The 16,675-nt window shown below is 41.5% G+C and overlaps 1 protein-coding gene across 4 annotated transcripts in view; it reads right to left on the bottom strand.

Moving 5' to 3' along the window:
* The window catches only part of lrfn2b (leucine rich repeat and fibronectin type III domain containing 2b), a 243,277-nt gene that overhangs the window by 19,646 nt on the left and 206,956 nt on the right, over nucleotides 1–16,675 (bottom strand). The window contains exon 1 of one of the 4 annotated variants that reach the window (XM_050058479.1): nucleotides 6,193–6,314. The exons of the other annotated variants lie outside the window; for them this stretch is intronic. Within the exon in view, the coding sequence (XP_049914436.1) occupies nucleotides 6,193–6,219 (27 nt within the window). The 5' untranslated portion in view covers nucleotides 6,220–6,314. Of the gene's footprint in view, nucleotides 1–6,192; nucleotides 6,315–16,675 lie in introns of those variants that run through there. 4 annotated transcript variants of the gene reach the window in all.

Genomic DNA, 16,675 nt, shown 5'->3' with positions numbered 1-16,675 from the left:
CCCCAAGGCATTCCCAGGCCAGATGAGATACGTACTCCCTCCATCGTGTTCTGGGTCTGTCCCGAGGCCTCCTACCAGCGGGACATGCCCAAACCACCTCAACTGACCCCTTTCGACGCGAAGGAGCAGCAGCTCTATTCGAGCTCCCTCCGGATGTCCGAGTTCCTCACCCTTTCTCTAAGGCTGAGCCCAGCCACTCCACGAAGGAAACTCATTTCTGCCGCTTGTATCTGTAGTCATGTTTCCATCAGCCTGTTTAGATGCGCATCTAGAAGTATTGCATCAAAAAAATTATGATGGACACGCGAAAATTCAAACTAAAATCCCCTGAGCCGCACAAACTAAAATACGCTCGCTTTAGCCGGGTTTTGGTTGATTCGAAAAAATGTTGATTCGCAAAACATTGGATGAAAACAGTTATGTTCGAATTAAGTCTGACGTAGCGCACCTCCCTCCATGGTGATATCCACACTCCGGGTCGGGAAGGCGGTAATGCATTTACAAGCTGGTTGCCAACCGCCAGAAAACGTAGAAGAAGAAAAATGCGAGACTTGTTTTGTTTCTGGTTCTGCGGAAAACTGGCGCGAGTTCGTAGTTTTCACCAAAGTCTGTACATTTAATGGAAACACACAGGATTCGTATTTCTTTTAATGCACGTTTCCCAATGATTCAAATCACTTTTGGATGGAAACATAGCTAGTGATCTCATTCTTTTGGTCACTACTCAGAGCTCATGACCATAGGTGAGGGTTGGGACGTAAGCTTGTATATATGCTGTTTGGTGGGAGGGGCTTAGGACATAAGAGGGAGAACTGCCTATCCTAGCTTTAAGGTTTGCTCATCAAAAATAAATTGAAAATCCCAGGTTAATATCACTTCATATTAATGATTGTCAAATCTTTGGCAGAATATGTGCTTTTATTTATTTTTTGCCACAGGAAACATTATGTCCCTTGCTCCTATGAAATAAATATTACTGGTTTATGGTCAAATCTGCAAAGGTAACTTGTGAAAGAATAGCTAGCAGGTGGCTATTTTGAGTCTAATATTTATTTTTTATATGTTTTTTTCTTACTGTACACCATTGCTGTAAGGTTAAAATTTACACACTGTAAATGTGCTTTGTTATTCAAAGTGCAATGAGTCCAACGTGTAAAGTGCCAAAAAATTGCATTTCCTCTATTGGCCACTTGAGGCTAGCTCCAAGAGCGAGTCACTCTCCATAGTGCTATCATGACAACTGTACAAGGGCTGAATTTTTATGTTACTCACCCATTTACATCTTATTAAGGCTTTAAGTTTTGCATTTTTAAGAGTGTGGCCTCTTTGAGTGACAGGCTATCTGTGAGGGATCACCACACCCCTGCTCCTTCATAGCTCCACCCTATCATCCAAATATGGTCACGTCCAGCCCCAAAATAGAATTACTGCCTTGCAGTTGTATGGCTCAGTGCACCAGTCAAATTGCAGTTACAGTTTATCTCTATGTTTGTGAAAACATGGATGCTTCACACACATTTTCCCCTGGCAAAGAGGATCTATACAGTCAGCGAATGTTTGTGCTAAATTTGAAGAAATTCCCGTGAGGTGAGACATCGCATTCACAAGAATGGTATGGATGGACAACATGAAAACATAATGCCTCGGTCCGTGATTTTTATACAGTCTATATGTAAAAATGTACCTCAGTTTTTTAAAAATTCAGATAAGGTGGCAACTGGTTTTCATGCTATTTACACAGTTTTCTAGTTTTCAGTTTTTCCTACCTGCTGTTGTTGTATAAATGAAGATCAACCAAGTGATAAACAGTATAGCGGAAAAATGGCTCAGATTAATGCTGTACCCAAGGACCTCAATGACCCTGAAACTGTTATTTATATACGTAATGTACAGTTGATGGGTTATTTTTCCCCAAACTTCAGCTTAGAAAACCGTACATTGCAAATGACCTGCAAAGTCCTTTAGAATGTGCTCACAGGGCCAAGGGAACACAAATAGAAGCGTTCCATCACAGAGAGCAGAGCAGCGCACTGACGAGAAGTGTTTAGTAAATCATCCGGTCAAAGTCAAGGGCGCTCTGCGGAGGATGGATGGTGTGGAGGTCAGGGAGTTAGCAAAACGAGATCTCTCCTGACAAGTCAAGCATGGCAGCAGTGCAGGTGACTCTCTTGTATGTTGAATGGAGCCAGGACAGCAGTAATCACTGGAGGCCTTGATGCGAACACTCATCACAGCTCCTGACAGACGCCGCCAGACCTCAGGGCCCACCAGGCTCCAGCGTCCGTGCCCTGTCTGGCCCAGAGGTGGACGGAGAGCGACCAGCTGCAGAATCATTTCACAGCAACACTTATCTCAGTGCAGGCAGGCCCATACTGTCACTGGAGATAGACTTGGAAATGTGGGTCTCAGTGTTGTCGTGAGATCCACAATTTCAATACTACTTCCATACTGTTGTGAAAGATTGAAGTCAATATTGAATTTCCGGAACATTCACAGCGTTCACCGACTGTGTTGTGCAAGGTGAAATTTCATTTCAGCATGAGCTCCAGAGGGTATAGAGTCTGCACAGACAGCACCTGAGTTTGAATGGTAAAGAGGAGAAGAAAAAGTGGCAGAACTGAAATGTACAGAGCCGCAGTCTGTCTCCTGACAGCACACTGCTGCAGTTGATGCAAAATTCATCCGAAAAAAAAAAAGAAAAAGAAAAAAGTCAAATGGATGGAAAATGGGAACAGCATCAGTGTAGCTCACAAAACTGGATCCCAGTTCACCTACAGCGGCTGATTAAACTGTATCCAGCAGATGAATACAGACACTAAAACTACATATGAAAACTCTGTGCAAGTTTCTGTCTCACTGCTTCCATTGTCTCTTGTAGTATCATGACACTGGAGAGCACTGAAAGAATAAGAATTCCAATATGTTATTTCCATGGCCTCGGAGAGTTCAGTCAATATTTGTGAACATGAGCTACTTTCTCAAAGCCAGAAACCAGAGAAGTACATGTCAAGCTTGTGATGTCATCAAGTGTGAAGTCTGGAGCTGCTCCATCAACAATCAATGCAGAACATGTAGGTGGTTTTGGTGATTGTGTGCTAATGCTCTATAACTTGCCCATTTAAGACTGGTTGGATGACATATTGCGTGAATGCTCATCGTTTTAATCGAAGGAGACTTGTTGAATTCTGCTTACAGTACAGCTGTACCAACACCACTGCTTATGCGATTAGCAAGCAGATAGTGAAAGTGTGGAAGTAGTACCTCCCAACATAAGTGATGTAGGCAACAAGAAAATTTGACCACAAGTGGTCAGCTGGAGACGCATGACTTGCATTTGGAAGACTTTTTACTTGATGACATCATAAGTTTGAGTTTTAGCACTCTAGATGGGACCTTCACCCAGGAGACCACTGTTTGTGTCCCATGGGAAACCAGAAGTCAGCGTTGTTTAAGTGTACCTTACGTATGGGCATCAAGTAGTTACGTCATTCAAGTGATGTATTTACGTTATGTTTAACAATGGATGGATTACTAAACAGGCTTCCCTGGCCTTCCAATGCAAAAATGTCCCTCAAATTAACATGTACTGACCAGCAAGTGTTAAAATTACTTCAAAGAGACACAAACAGATCACAAAGAAACACAAAACAACCAAAAAGATGCAAAGGAGCTGCAAAGATACGCAAAATAACTACAAAAAGGGCCAAATAACCACAGACAAAAAACAACCAAAACAGAGACAAAATTACCTCAAGGAGACACATAATGACTACAAAGAACACAAAACAACCACAAAAGGGCACAACAATACATAAAACGTTCGAGAGATTAAAGTGTCTGAGATAACATGAAATGGCCTCGAAGAGGCAAAAAGCCATCAGAGATATAAAATGCCATTAGAGACACAAAAATGTCATTACAGAGACATTGAATGGCTACAAAAAGACACAAAATGATGATAAGGGGACACAAAATAACCATAAAGACAAAATTACTTTGAAGATACACAAAACTACAAAGAGATACAAAACAGACACAAGAAGACAAAAAAAGATACCAAATGCCCTCAAAGAGACATCAAATGCTCTTAAACAGACATAACATGCCCTCAGTCAGACACAACCTGCCATCAAAGAGACATAAAATGTCTACAAACAGATACAAACTGCCATCAAACAGACAAAATGCCCTCATAGAGACACAATATGACTACAAAAAGCGAACAAAATGACTACAAGAAGACACAAAATAACCACAAAGCCAAAATTACTTTTCAGAGAAAACAGATGCCCTCAAAAAGACACAAATCAGTGACAAAAAAGCAGTACAAACACCACAAAGTCTATGTGAGTTGCGCACAGGTGGGGTGGTGGGGCCACCCACACGTCTGTGTCCAGGGAACCATTGTCTCATAGTCCGCCCATGCATCGCACCGTAACCCTGTAACAACCGTACAAATTGTATCCAAATGTGATCTTTTTTTCTAAACATATCCAAGTATTTTTGTTGTATAATTCTAACCACAGCTGTTTCACAATGTTAACCATGTGCCACATTTTTCACCCAAGAAACTGCTGTGCCTCACAAACAGGTGCTGAAGGGTGCCCTGTGTGTCAGTATAAGACACAGAGGGGTGTGAATCAAAGCTTCTGTATTTGACAACCTGGAATAAGATTTTCAGTTACTCTGTAAAGGGACTCTATAGAGTTTTCTTGTAAAGCCAATTTTGGGAGGGGGATTTCATAAATCCTGCCTTGTTAACATCCATGTTTGTAGGCTGCTGTAGTTAGCTCGCTCAGCGGCCATGGGTAGGCGGAGGTGGTGGGAGGATGTATTTACGTACCTCTGTAAGCCTGATGAGTACCAGCCTCCAAAATGAATCTGCACCATAGAGTTGTTCATTCAGTTTGAGCAAACACTTATGTATTCATCCGAAACCCAATGAAGATAAAAACCCTTCAGGCTTTCAGGCTCCTTCACATTAGTTTCCCCTTTTTGTCCATATGACAGGGCCAGCGTGTGTTTAGGTGGTACATTTTGCTGTTCTACATCGTATGCAATCCACTAATGATAAATGATGATTCAGACATGGTGAATAATGTGCCTCTCTGTCCTTACATTTCCAGAACAAGAAGCCTTCTCATTAGTAAACAGCTGGTGGTGGGAGGTTTCTCTGTTGGTTTATTATTTCTCTTCCATATCACAGATAGCATGTCGCCTTTTCTCTGACTCATTCACACCTTGGTAATTGGTGTCTACAAGTCCTCTTAAGAATATATCTTTAAATCAACTCCAAAAATTAAATAATGGATGATATAAGGCGATGTACACTCAGCGACAACAACAATATGAACCCTCTTGCAGGCGACACGGGCCCTCGCCTTTCATTTGCATAGACGTGATCTATAGACTGTGAAAGAGGCATAATCACAGGGACGGGGGTGTGAGCATTTGTCGAGACTGTAAAGCTGCTGGGCATTTTGAAGGGCAAACTCAAATGTGTACAATGAATATTCCAGAACACAAATTGCAGGCTGCCCTTCGTAGGCAAGTCTAAAACACTGTAAGGCAAGAGGCAAGCTTGCCCCCTCTCCCTACCCCTCCAAAAATGTGTTGCTTGTTGCTACATGTAGCATGTTCATTGGCCTGTGAATGTGATACGATCACGCATGTAAGAAACAGAATTCCAGGACAGTTACTTTGTGGGTGGTTGAATGGTGCTTAAGCAAGACAATCATCCTCACCAAGTATTTTGGTCTAATTTCTATCTGTGTCTTATTGTTAAACTAAATAACTTAAACCAACTGAGCTCAGTGCACAGCTGTTAAAACAAGAGGACTGAAGCGGGCTGGCCCAACAGTCGAGTGAGCAACACTAGGCCTGTCACAATAACAAATTTTGCTGGGCGATTAATTGCGTCAGAAATTATTGCGATAAGTGATAATATTGCGTAATATTGTGCTTTTAAGACCATTTTTATTATTGTTGTAATTTTGCTGTTTTTAGAAAAAAATTTAAACTTATATAACGATAATAAAGGCATAGTGATGCAAGTACACCCTTTTAAAGAGAAATAAACACTAAACAAGAATATTTAGGAATGCAAAAAAGACAATTTAAATATCCGAAATAACACGTAAAAATATCGAAATAAATAAATAAATACAAAAAAATAGACTCTCAGTCTCTCACTCTCAGGTGTGCAGTTAAGTTGGTCATATTCGCTCTTTTTGTTGAGATGGTTTTAGAACAAACCCGGCACACCGGCTCGTCCTAATTACTGGGCTCCCCTCTGTCATTTGGTTTAAAATCAAAACACTCCCACACAGGGGCCACGGCATTTGGTTTAGGAACAAGTTCCCTGTCTTTCTCTTATGCTCAGCTCTCTGTTTTCTTCTCCGCCTCGTCTCCCCTTCACGAAGATCGCACTGTGTGTGTGTAGCCCATAGCTCCGCCTCCTCCACAGAGACAAAGACACTCGATGACAAGAGCTTTCCCTCCATTCATTACACTTATAAACCAACTCACCTGGCTGCCAGACGATGCACAGAAGTGAACGCTCTTGTCGTCCAGTCTCTTTGGTGGAGAGAGACGAGGAAAACAAACACGCATGAATATGGCAATTAATCGCGGCAGGGAAAGTTACCGTCTCCCTTTTAATTTACCATGCAATTAACCGACTTATGCATATCGCGACAGGCCTAAGCAACACTGCTTGGAACGAGTGGAGCGAAGGCGGAAAGTTGGTCAACTTCATTGTAGTTTAGGTAAGGCATGCATTCTTTCCTTGTTGAATTAAAGGCATAACATTTATGTTGCGGCCTGTTAGTATCACAGGCACAACCAAAACGCTTAGTGGTAACTAATCCCTAAGACCAAGCCACACATTTTCCCAGTGCTGTTTGTGCTGTGACTGGTGATGTCAGTTTTGGTTCATTTTGGCTTTGGTAGCCCCACCATCTGTGAACCTGTCATTAACCATAAATTTTCAAGTAAAATCACAAAATGACGCGAAATACAAAAGGCCTTTCCTTTTAGTCCAGTGCTTCATTGACTCTTGAGCTTTTACACCCTATTTGGAAGTGCTATCCATTTAAAGTTGGTGAAATAATAATGTTTTGTGCTGTATATGTCTTGCCTTTTATTTTATTTTCTAGCCAGCAAATTGCATTCACATGCAGAAACATAGCACCCACCCCCCAGTCTCAACTGGTTAGCTAGCTTTAGCACTACCCAGGTCCAGTAGGGGCTAGCTAGGTGCACTACAGATAACTGCTGGTGGTCCCATCCAGACTTGTTGTAGCGGGCCGGCGGAAACATGGTGTCCATCCTCCAGTCTCCCTGTTATTAGTGGACCTAGTAAGCAACTTAATTTTAAGCCAGAAAAAGCTCCTTTAGCATAGTAAACTATGTTATTACCACTAGCTGCACCGACACTGCTAATGGTGCTAACAGCGCTTTCAATAGCTAACAATGTAAAAGGGGGTTTGTGGCTCAAAATTAAGCCGCGTACACACCAGGGTGACCAGGGAGGAGACCAGAGACCACAATGTTTTCACAATGTTTTACCAGCAATAATTACTGAATGTACAGTGCTTCTAGCTAGCGTGCACCCGACCCAGGTGGAGCACAGTGCAGTACACTGAAGAGAAGCAAAATTAGACCAACATGTGTAACCTGTCAAAATGTTCTTGGTGGTTAATCCATTAATGGTTAACTCATTAAAGGTTAAAAGTTGACATCCTCAGCTGTACCACAGTTAATACAGTGATTTTGTTCTCTATATTTCCATATTCATGGAAAAAGTTACAATTGAATCACTGCAAAGCAGTTGCAAAATGTATTCACTGTGTCAGAAACATGTTTAAACATTTCACATCTGCTGATCCTTTTCCTTTTCATGATGTAGCTACAGGTTGTCATTTAGAAGTGTCTCTGCTTGCTCAGCCAACACAAGGCGATCACACATCCACATGAATTTTTGTATTTCAATTATTTATCACTTACATTTCTTACAAATGTATAAAATGTTTAGAGGATTCAGTTTGATAAGTGATAAGTGGATTCAGATAAAATGCCGTGTCTTTTCACTGTTTTTCTGAGGAAGGTCTCAGACAAAGGATTATATGCATTTAAGTTTTTTGCTTATGACAACTGTCAGTAAAGTTGTCATAAGCAATTAAGCCAGTTTCATCTGACCAAACAGAGCAGATTTCTCCTTTCAACACTGAAAGGCATCAGATCACAGGGGAAAACTGTGTAGCTGTATAGAACTAATGCGATGCATATGTCATATGTAAGAGTGCATGTTGGGTTAATGACTCAACTTGCCCTGGGCACGGTGGTTTGCTTTACCCAGCCACTATGTTACCCTCTTCTATCCTAATGATCAGATCTATCCTGGAGTTTCCACTGCCACTGAATAAAGGAGTTGAAGTGTCACATAATTAATGCTGTTTCAGGTCCTTTTCCACACTAATGAAGATTAAAACACTGCACCATATGGCATAATAACACTCATTACACCTTAAACACTGCACCTAATATCTCCTTATATTCAGCAGTGAAGAATATAAACGCTACTGTATTAGAGAAGGTATATGACCCTTTTATATACTATATTTTGCGTTTCTGCTGTATATTCTGCTGCAATGAGGATTTGGCTGGGGAAGCTTCAGCTCAGATGTGACAATCAGACTTATCACATCCACAGACATGAGATTTGGGTGTAAGTATGCATGCTGAAACATTTGTCTGCAGGAGAGCAGCTAGAGAAGCAGGATCAGGACCTTGATATTTAATCTAATCTCCGAGACATGGCAGACTAGCTCCTATTAGCATTCTGCCACGGCTGGGTTTTGTGAACAGCTCTAAGTAGCTTTTGGGCAGAAATCTGCCTATCGTCTTCAGAAGGCTGCTGACTCTGCAAGATGATACATTGAGTTTGCACTTTAGCGGATGAATGCAGAGTGCAGAGCTTAATAGAGACAGTTAAAGTGTTAGACTGGGAAGGTGTGACCTTTAGAAAGGAGCTGTAGTTTAGGTGGCTGCAAAGCAAGGTTTAGAGAGGAGACTAGATGAGGAAAGAATGACGGGTATCATACGAATTAGCACCCCACAAATGATGTTACATCCTCAAAGTAAAGTTTTGTAGAAATGTAAAGTTATCAAGGTTAGTTTTAGGCAAGTAAAATTACTGTGGTTAGGTATTGGGTGAGACATGGTGAGGACATACCTTAAAATCACCCAAATTTCACATATTTTCAAACACACATCTCACACATGATCACAGCCTTCCACAATACGTGGGTTATGCATGAATTACTGTCTCATGATTACATGGAATATTTACAAATTAGGCGGGGGATAATGCTGGGCAAGATGTTTAAGGCAGCCCAGTCACCAGAAGAACAAATTCATTGTGCGTTCATGCTACATTTGTATGTTTTAAAAGTATCTTATCAACGTTTCAAAAGTGATGTAATTCTAAATACTGTCTGTGAGCTGACTTTGTCACTACCCAGCGAAGGGGATGGTAGATGGCGTGAGACCTAAGCAAAATGGCCGCCTGGTTGCTGACCATTGTCTGAGACCAACAAACAACAAAACAAAGTTTTTTTAGTGAGACATCACATCATTTCCAACCATGACTGTGCCACCAAAACTCTGCATTTTAAGCAAAAACATGACCTTTGCCAACCATAACAGAGTGATATTTGTGCCTAAACATAAACACACATTGAAACAGAAAAAAATGTAAAGTTTCAACATATCCGCAACAAAATAACATACAAAAATGTACTATGCGAACATTTACTCTGGCAATTCAGCTCGTTCTGCACTGACGACAAATCTTACATGCATTAGACAGATGTTATGGAATACAATAGAAAAAAATTACTCAACAGTGATGTGATGCTCTGAAATTCATAAAATATCTATAGAAAAATGACTTCTTATTATTATAAGAAATAAGAAAAAAAAATCCATCGAGCATTGATCATATAATTGGAGAAAAACTACAAAAAAAGCAAACCAAAAACGATTTCTATTTCTATTAATTTTGGTTACTTCAAATACCTTATACAAGTGCTTCCAGAAATGTGACTATAGCAATAGAGTGGAAATGGAAATCTTGTTCATTGTCTGGATAGACATTGTTACTATAATGCTGGGTTCACTATGTAGGCAGGAGCACCACAAAGCACGTGGGTGACTGTGTGACAACTGACATAGCGAGTGCTTCTGCACCCAGTGTGAGCATGGTGTAAGTTAAGGGCTTAAATGCCCTGGTATACCAGGCCCATAGACAGCCATCAGTCCATATCAGGCTGTTGGTGAGCATCCATGCTTCTACTTTTTGCAGTGTGTTCCACACCCTTGGCATTAGTCTGCCTTTGTCGGCTTTTTTCCAGCTGATTCAGCATGTTGAATCGACATCTGTGCCAGACTAGCCTGTTGGTGAATGAAATCACTCTGATGGGCAGTTCAGCTCAGTGCATGAGGACAGAAACAGAAGAGAGGAAAGCAAACAAACTAGTAAAGTCGAAAGGGTGTAACATCAAAATGGCAGAAATGGTTTGTAATTGTTTGTGTTATTGTTCGTTAGTGCACAGTAAATATAATTTGTTCTTTCAACATCAGGTTGTGTTGTTACTGTGCTAACCGGCTAACTAGCATCTTGAATGTGTCTTGACAGTCTTCTGGTTTTCCTTTTTAAATTATGTATACAGACTACCGCCACCTGCTGGTATGGAGAGTTATTACCTCTCATGCAGGTGCAGAACATTTGTGCTAGTTGGCCGTTGACTGTAGTCTTTGCAGTGTGTTCAAGTGCAACTTTTTGGTGGAGACACAGGTGACATGAGGTGGGGTGAACAATCGGCCTTCATCCCCACTCATTCTTTGATGTCGCTTTGGTGTGTCTGGGCCTTGAGACTTAAAAGGCTTAGATGGACATGAAAGTGTCCCAGCTAAATTATCAGCAAGACAAGTATGTTTGAAAATCTCAGGCCTGTGGACATGAAATTGTGACGCTCAAGGAGCATTTCAGTGACAAATGTCCAAAGCTTAAAATTCGTCTATGTGTTACATTGAGGGCACAGTGGAGATAACAATTACACTTGATAAAAAAATATATCAGCAGTTCAGATTTCAGTTCACTCTTACATTCTGGGACAATGTTATCTGAGACAGAGTTGGGATTTCTGGTACAACTTCACCTAACTCTGAGGTACATGGAGAAGGGAAAACGTACATCAACACACATAGTATAAAGAATCATTTTATCGTGACAGCAATGAATTGGGTGGCCCTGATGAAGCCAAAATGCCTTGGTCTCACAATAAAATTGTTCTACTGTCGCTGGAGTCTTGAGCCCTTGGAAGAATTCAGTAACTGTGGTCTCTTGTCTCTTTGTTCCCAGCTGCACCTGGCTTTTTCACCATAGCAACAGACATGACAGAAAGCTACTGCATAGCACGGTTTAATTATCAAGCAGACACTTGGGTTTCTATGTTGAGGAACACTGAACTAGAACAGAACTTTGAAATAGAAATATACATTGGGGAAAAACACTTCCTTACCCTGCATATCCCCCACTTGGTGACTCTATGTTGTGGTTAATGCATCTTATTAGTGATTTCCGATTGCTTATCTAATTGCTGATGTCTGTTTCCACACATTATTGTGTCAATCACAACCTAACACAGACACACACACACCCATCCCCCACATGTTTTTGAGACATAAGCACTATACTTTAGAATGTGTCTTTTTCTGCTGCAGTGCCATTTCAAGTTCTCCCGAATGGCTGCAAGTATTTTTCTAGTTACACCGATCTCATTTATCAAAAGTGACAGGGAGGCGTTTTCATAAGAGCCACTCAGGGTAAAGATCAGCTTATTCAGCTAACTAACAGAAAGAACACATAAAGAAACCAGCCTGGCAGTCATCCCACAGCCCTGTCGCTCTCTGGTTAATAGTTCAGACATGGCTCAGCATCGGCCCAGCTCCACTTAACGCCTGCCTCTCTCTCTCTCTCTCTCTGTCTCTCTCTCTTAGACAAGTCTCAACCCCGCTTCCAGGAGGCTCTGTTCAAAAGATTAATAATTTCAGTTGGAAGCAGAAGTGACATCATGAAATTGCTTTTCTATTGTCTGGCTAATTAACCTTCTTGCTCAGTGCCCTGAATAGTCTCTCAGATTCCTCTTTGGTGTGACAGCAGTACTATGGGCCTGCTTCGTGTCGCTTCCAAAGAACAGACGCCAATACTGGAACAAAGATACTTTGCCCTCGACAGAGCGACAGTGCTGTAAGGCGCCCTTTTGGGTCAAAATTCTCCTCAGATACAAATTTGAGAGGGATGCTGAGCAATGGCATTTTACATTTTAGACATTCTGCTTTCAATCAAACAAAGAAACTTCAGCAAGTATGGCTGTCAAAGAAACTTTAAAGCCTGGACTGGCAGCATCAATAGAATGTTATGGTAAACTAGGATTACGGCCTCGTGGTTGTATGCATCCACCAACCAGTCAAGTTACCAGTCAGTGTACATGCATGTTTGTCCAGACTCATATGACAATAGACAATGATTCACATAATGTTGTTGCATATAATCTACATATTTTAAACGTGGATGCTTCACATACATCTTCAACCAGGCAGCACAGAGGATCTGTACAATCAGCACAGTTTCAAGGGGGATACCCAAGATTAGTGTCACCTATTCAGAATCTGACCAAATGTCTGTTCCTGTTCTCTATCCAACCTGTTCTCTCTTTTAACTTATTAAATAGTGATGCTTGGTCATTGGCCCTTGGGGTCGGATACCTACACCCCGAGACACCCTTTACTGTCTGTATAAGAAACACTGTGCTGTGTTATTATTAGATGCTACGAGCAACTGACATAGTGTAAAAACTGAGAAAGTCTGCATTAGGCGGAGGTCAGCCAGGGTTTTAGAAATACTGAGATCATAGCATTAAAATCCAGTGGAAAAATCCCATAGGCTTTTCGACAAGGGAACCAATACGACGCTAACTTCATCATTGGCCTACATAAAAATGTAATCTCTGGAGTAGTCTCGCCACCAGACAATCAGAGATCTCCGCCTTCTGATAGTCTGGGGACACTCCTTTCTAAAGTGTGTTTAACACACCGGAGAAAACAGCTGGCAACAAAGCAACACCTCTTGCATCTTTGAAAAGGACACGCCATCCCGGAAATGTGCGCTCCCCCTTTTCTCGTCCGCAAGGAAACAAACACACAGAGAGCTTGAAAATGGATGCCGAGAGATTTAACTCTGTTTTATCAAACGTGTGCTCAGTCCACAAGATTGTGGAGAAGGACTTACAGCGACTTGAGCCATTTTGTACCGCTACACGTGTTTCTAGTGGGACTATGTTTACAAGCACAAGAGTTCAGCGAGCCACCAAAGGACCGCCCTGCGGATTTACTATTGGCTCTGCAACGTAGGGAGTTTTTTTAAACTCTGAAATTGTATCCGCCCAGCTAAACACAAAATCAGGGAGAAAGTCATCAGTCTTTAGTTAAGCAAAGCGTCTAAAGACTGACTTGGGAGTCTATCTCTGGAGCACTCTATTTCATGTCGTCTGTAGAAATGAAATCATAGCTGCTGACTAACTTCATATTGCTAGCTAGTTGTTATAGTTACCGTCCCGCCCACTTCTGTGACTTTTTTTTTTTTTCCTGTCCCATCCCAGTCACATCATGAGTAGGGAAATTGACTTCCATCCGGGGGAAATCCCACAGGAATCATGTGACCCACACGATTCCCAAAAACATGCCAGCCTTTAATGCTGATTTGTGACAACTACCAGAGTAATGTTGACCCAAAACAGGGTCTGCTAGAGGTAAGTTGTTGTATAGCCTATACTACTGGAAGCTATTCTATTGAGTTTCCTTTTAGTGAAATGCTCAGAGTAATTCAAGTTTCCTCTAGTAATCACTTGAGCGGTGTATATGCCAAGGATTTTTATTCTGAAAGGTAAGAATGGAGGGAATAGAAATTAAGTTTGCCATCTTGGTTCGGGTCCATGTCATTGGTCCGACATCCCATTAGTCCGACGTCCCGTTGTTCCGATATGTGATTATACTAGGCTATACTGTATTTGTGTACCATAGAGGATCAGCAAACGCAACAAAAGTAGGCTACTGGTCGAGATATAAGTGCCATAGAGAGAAGAGAGTGAAACACCATAACCTCCTGTTATTAACTCTGGGTCGGGGTTGTGTGGGGAGCTCTCTGCAGTGCTGAACGGCTCCCAGCGGGCGTATTTCTGCCTTGATGGTGCGCCGCGACCGGCTCTGGGTCAGCTGGGAAAAGCTTGAGGCGAAGCAGGCTCACGGCTTATGTGTTTGCCACTTTCTTTTTCATTTTAACCCACACCGTGATCTTTTCCTAACCCTAACCAAGTGGTTTTTGTGCCTAAACCTAACCAGACCTTAACCACAGGGCATCATGATGATTTCGGAACAACGGGACTTCGGAACAATGGGTTAAATATGGTCGGAACAATGGGCTGTCAGACCAATGGGCAGTTCCCCTTGGTTCATAGTATGGAGCATCTGATGTTGTTTTAAAAGTGTAGGCACAATGTGGTGCCTTGATTTGTGGTGCAAATGTTAGACACATCGTTCCAAAAAAAACTTTGTTTCATTGCTGCATATTTAAATTCTATGAAAAAAGATATTGATGAGCAAATTAAAGAACTGCTCCAGTGTGTAAAGGCCTTAAGGAGAAGGAAAGAGCAGCCAATACCTACCACCTGACCACGATAAGCTGAAACTAATGTCATTCAAGCATAAATCATTTTTCAGTCTAAAAATCTATTAATGAAAATTTCATCACAAAGACACAGAAGATTTTAAATGGTCTGTTGAGAGAATAACATATTTGGTCAAACATGTATTGACTCTCTATTCAAGACATGATTTTGAGGCTTTCCAAAGCAAGGCACAAGTCTGCATCTCCATACACTTTCATATTATATTGATAAAGTTATCACATGTCCAAATGTGGTATGAAATACTGATAAGAGGACAAAAGTAAAAAAAAAAACTTTTCAGCGAGCAGCATTCGGCTCATATCTGAAAATCCCCTGCTCCTGTAGTGTAGCAGCAGCCTGTAACCTCCTTCTCTGCACTATAGATCACATAACTGACCTTCATGGTTCAGCCTCTCCAGGGAAAATCCTGAGAGAGATAACAGGCTCCAATGAAAGGAATCTCCTCAAATGCCAGGGCAGCTGAGTGAAGGGTAACAAACACCATGGACTGCTCAGTGGCATGGCCGTTCCCTCTTTGATTGTGTTGCACGTGAGCTCAGCTGACATGCATAGGAACATGTGCAAGCAAAGATATTTTTGAGAGGCAACAAGTAAGAGTTCTTGAGGGAAACCGGGTGGTCTGCTGCAGAAATAATTATGGGTGTAACTGCTGTCAGAGGTATGATTACATTATCCCATCTGAGGTGTAACAGGTGGTGTGCTCCACATGTTGTATTTCCCAGTTGCTCTAGGAAAGAGGATTAGCATACCATTGGAAAACGCTGGTTCCGGTTCGGTAACAGAAGACGTGCCTATAATTCATGCAAGGAATCATGGGGGCTAGGAATATGGTGGATAAAATATCATTACTCGAAGGTCTTCTGGTTCTAGCCTTTTGGTTGTTCTAAGGGTTGGTGAAGGCTTATCGTCTTGGAATACCTCTCCTGTGCAACTGAACACTCTGAATTATGTTTTCTGTGAAGCACTTTGCATCACTCCTACAATTAAATGTGCTGTGTAAAGTTCTGCTTGCTTGCCCCCTTTGTAAAAAGTGGCCTCATAATGGAGGAGGATGCCAAATATTCTTAGGCACAAAACACTGAAAGATCAACAGCAAAATAGAACCACCTCACAGCTGTAGGCCAGCACCAACTAATCAAGTTGCAGTTTACATCCATGTCTGTCAAGACTCATAATGTAGCCATGACAGGAGACAATGCTTCAAATATGGATGTTGCTGTTAAGAAGCTACATATTCTAAAACATGGATTCTTCACACACTAATTCAGTATCTGACCAAATGTCTCCTCCTCTGTTCCTGAGTTATGATGTTGAGTAACGGCCAGAAAAGTGTTTTATGCAGAACATTATGATGTCACAGTGAAGTTGACCTTTGACCTTTTGGATATAAAATGTCATCACTGTATCATTATATCTGATTGGACATTGCATGGAATTTTGTCATATTTAGTATATGAATTCCAGTTATAGCCCAAAATGTATTTTGAGGGGGTCACAGTGACCTTGACCTTTGACCAATAAATTCTAATCAGTTCAGTCGTGGGTCGTTTGTGCCAAATTTGAGGAAATTCCTTCAAGGTCTTTTTGAGATATTGCATTCATTAGAATGAGACAGACACAAGGTCAAAGTGATCTTGACACTTTGAACTTCGACCACCAAAATCTAATCAGTTCATTGTTGAGTCCAGGTGGACGTTTGTGCCAAATCTGAAGAAACGTCCTCAAGGTGTGTTTGAGATATCACATTCAAGAGAATGGGATGGATGGACAATCCGAAAATAAATGCCTTCAGCCATGGCTGTCGCCAATGCAGTGGCATATAAACTCAATGGTAGTGTTAACTGTTCTAATAGCCTGTTTTGCAT

This window comes from Epinephelus moara, chromosome 12 (assembly GCF_006386435.1).
Source record: "Epinephelus moara isolate mb chromosome 12, YSFRI_EMoa_1.0, whole genome shotgun sequence".
Taxonomy (NCBI): domain Eukaryota; kingdom Metazoa; phylum Chordata; class Actinopteri; order Perciformes; family Serranidae; genus Epinephelus; species Epinephelus moara.
This window is presented reverse-complemented; position numbering and strand designations above follow the sequence as displayed.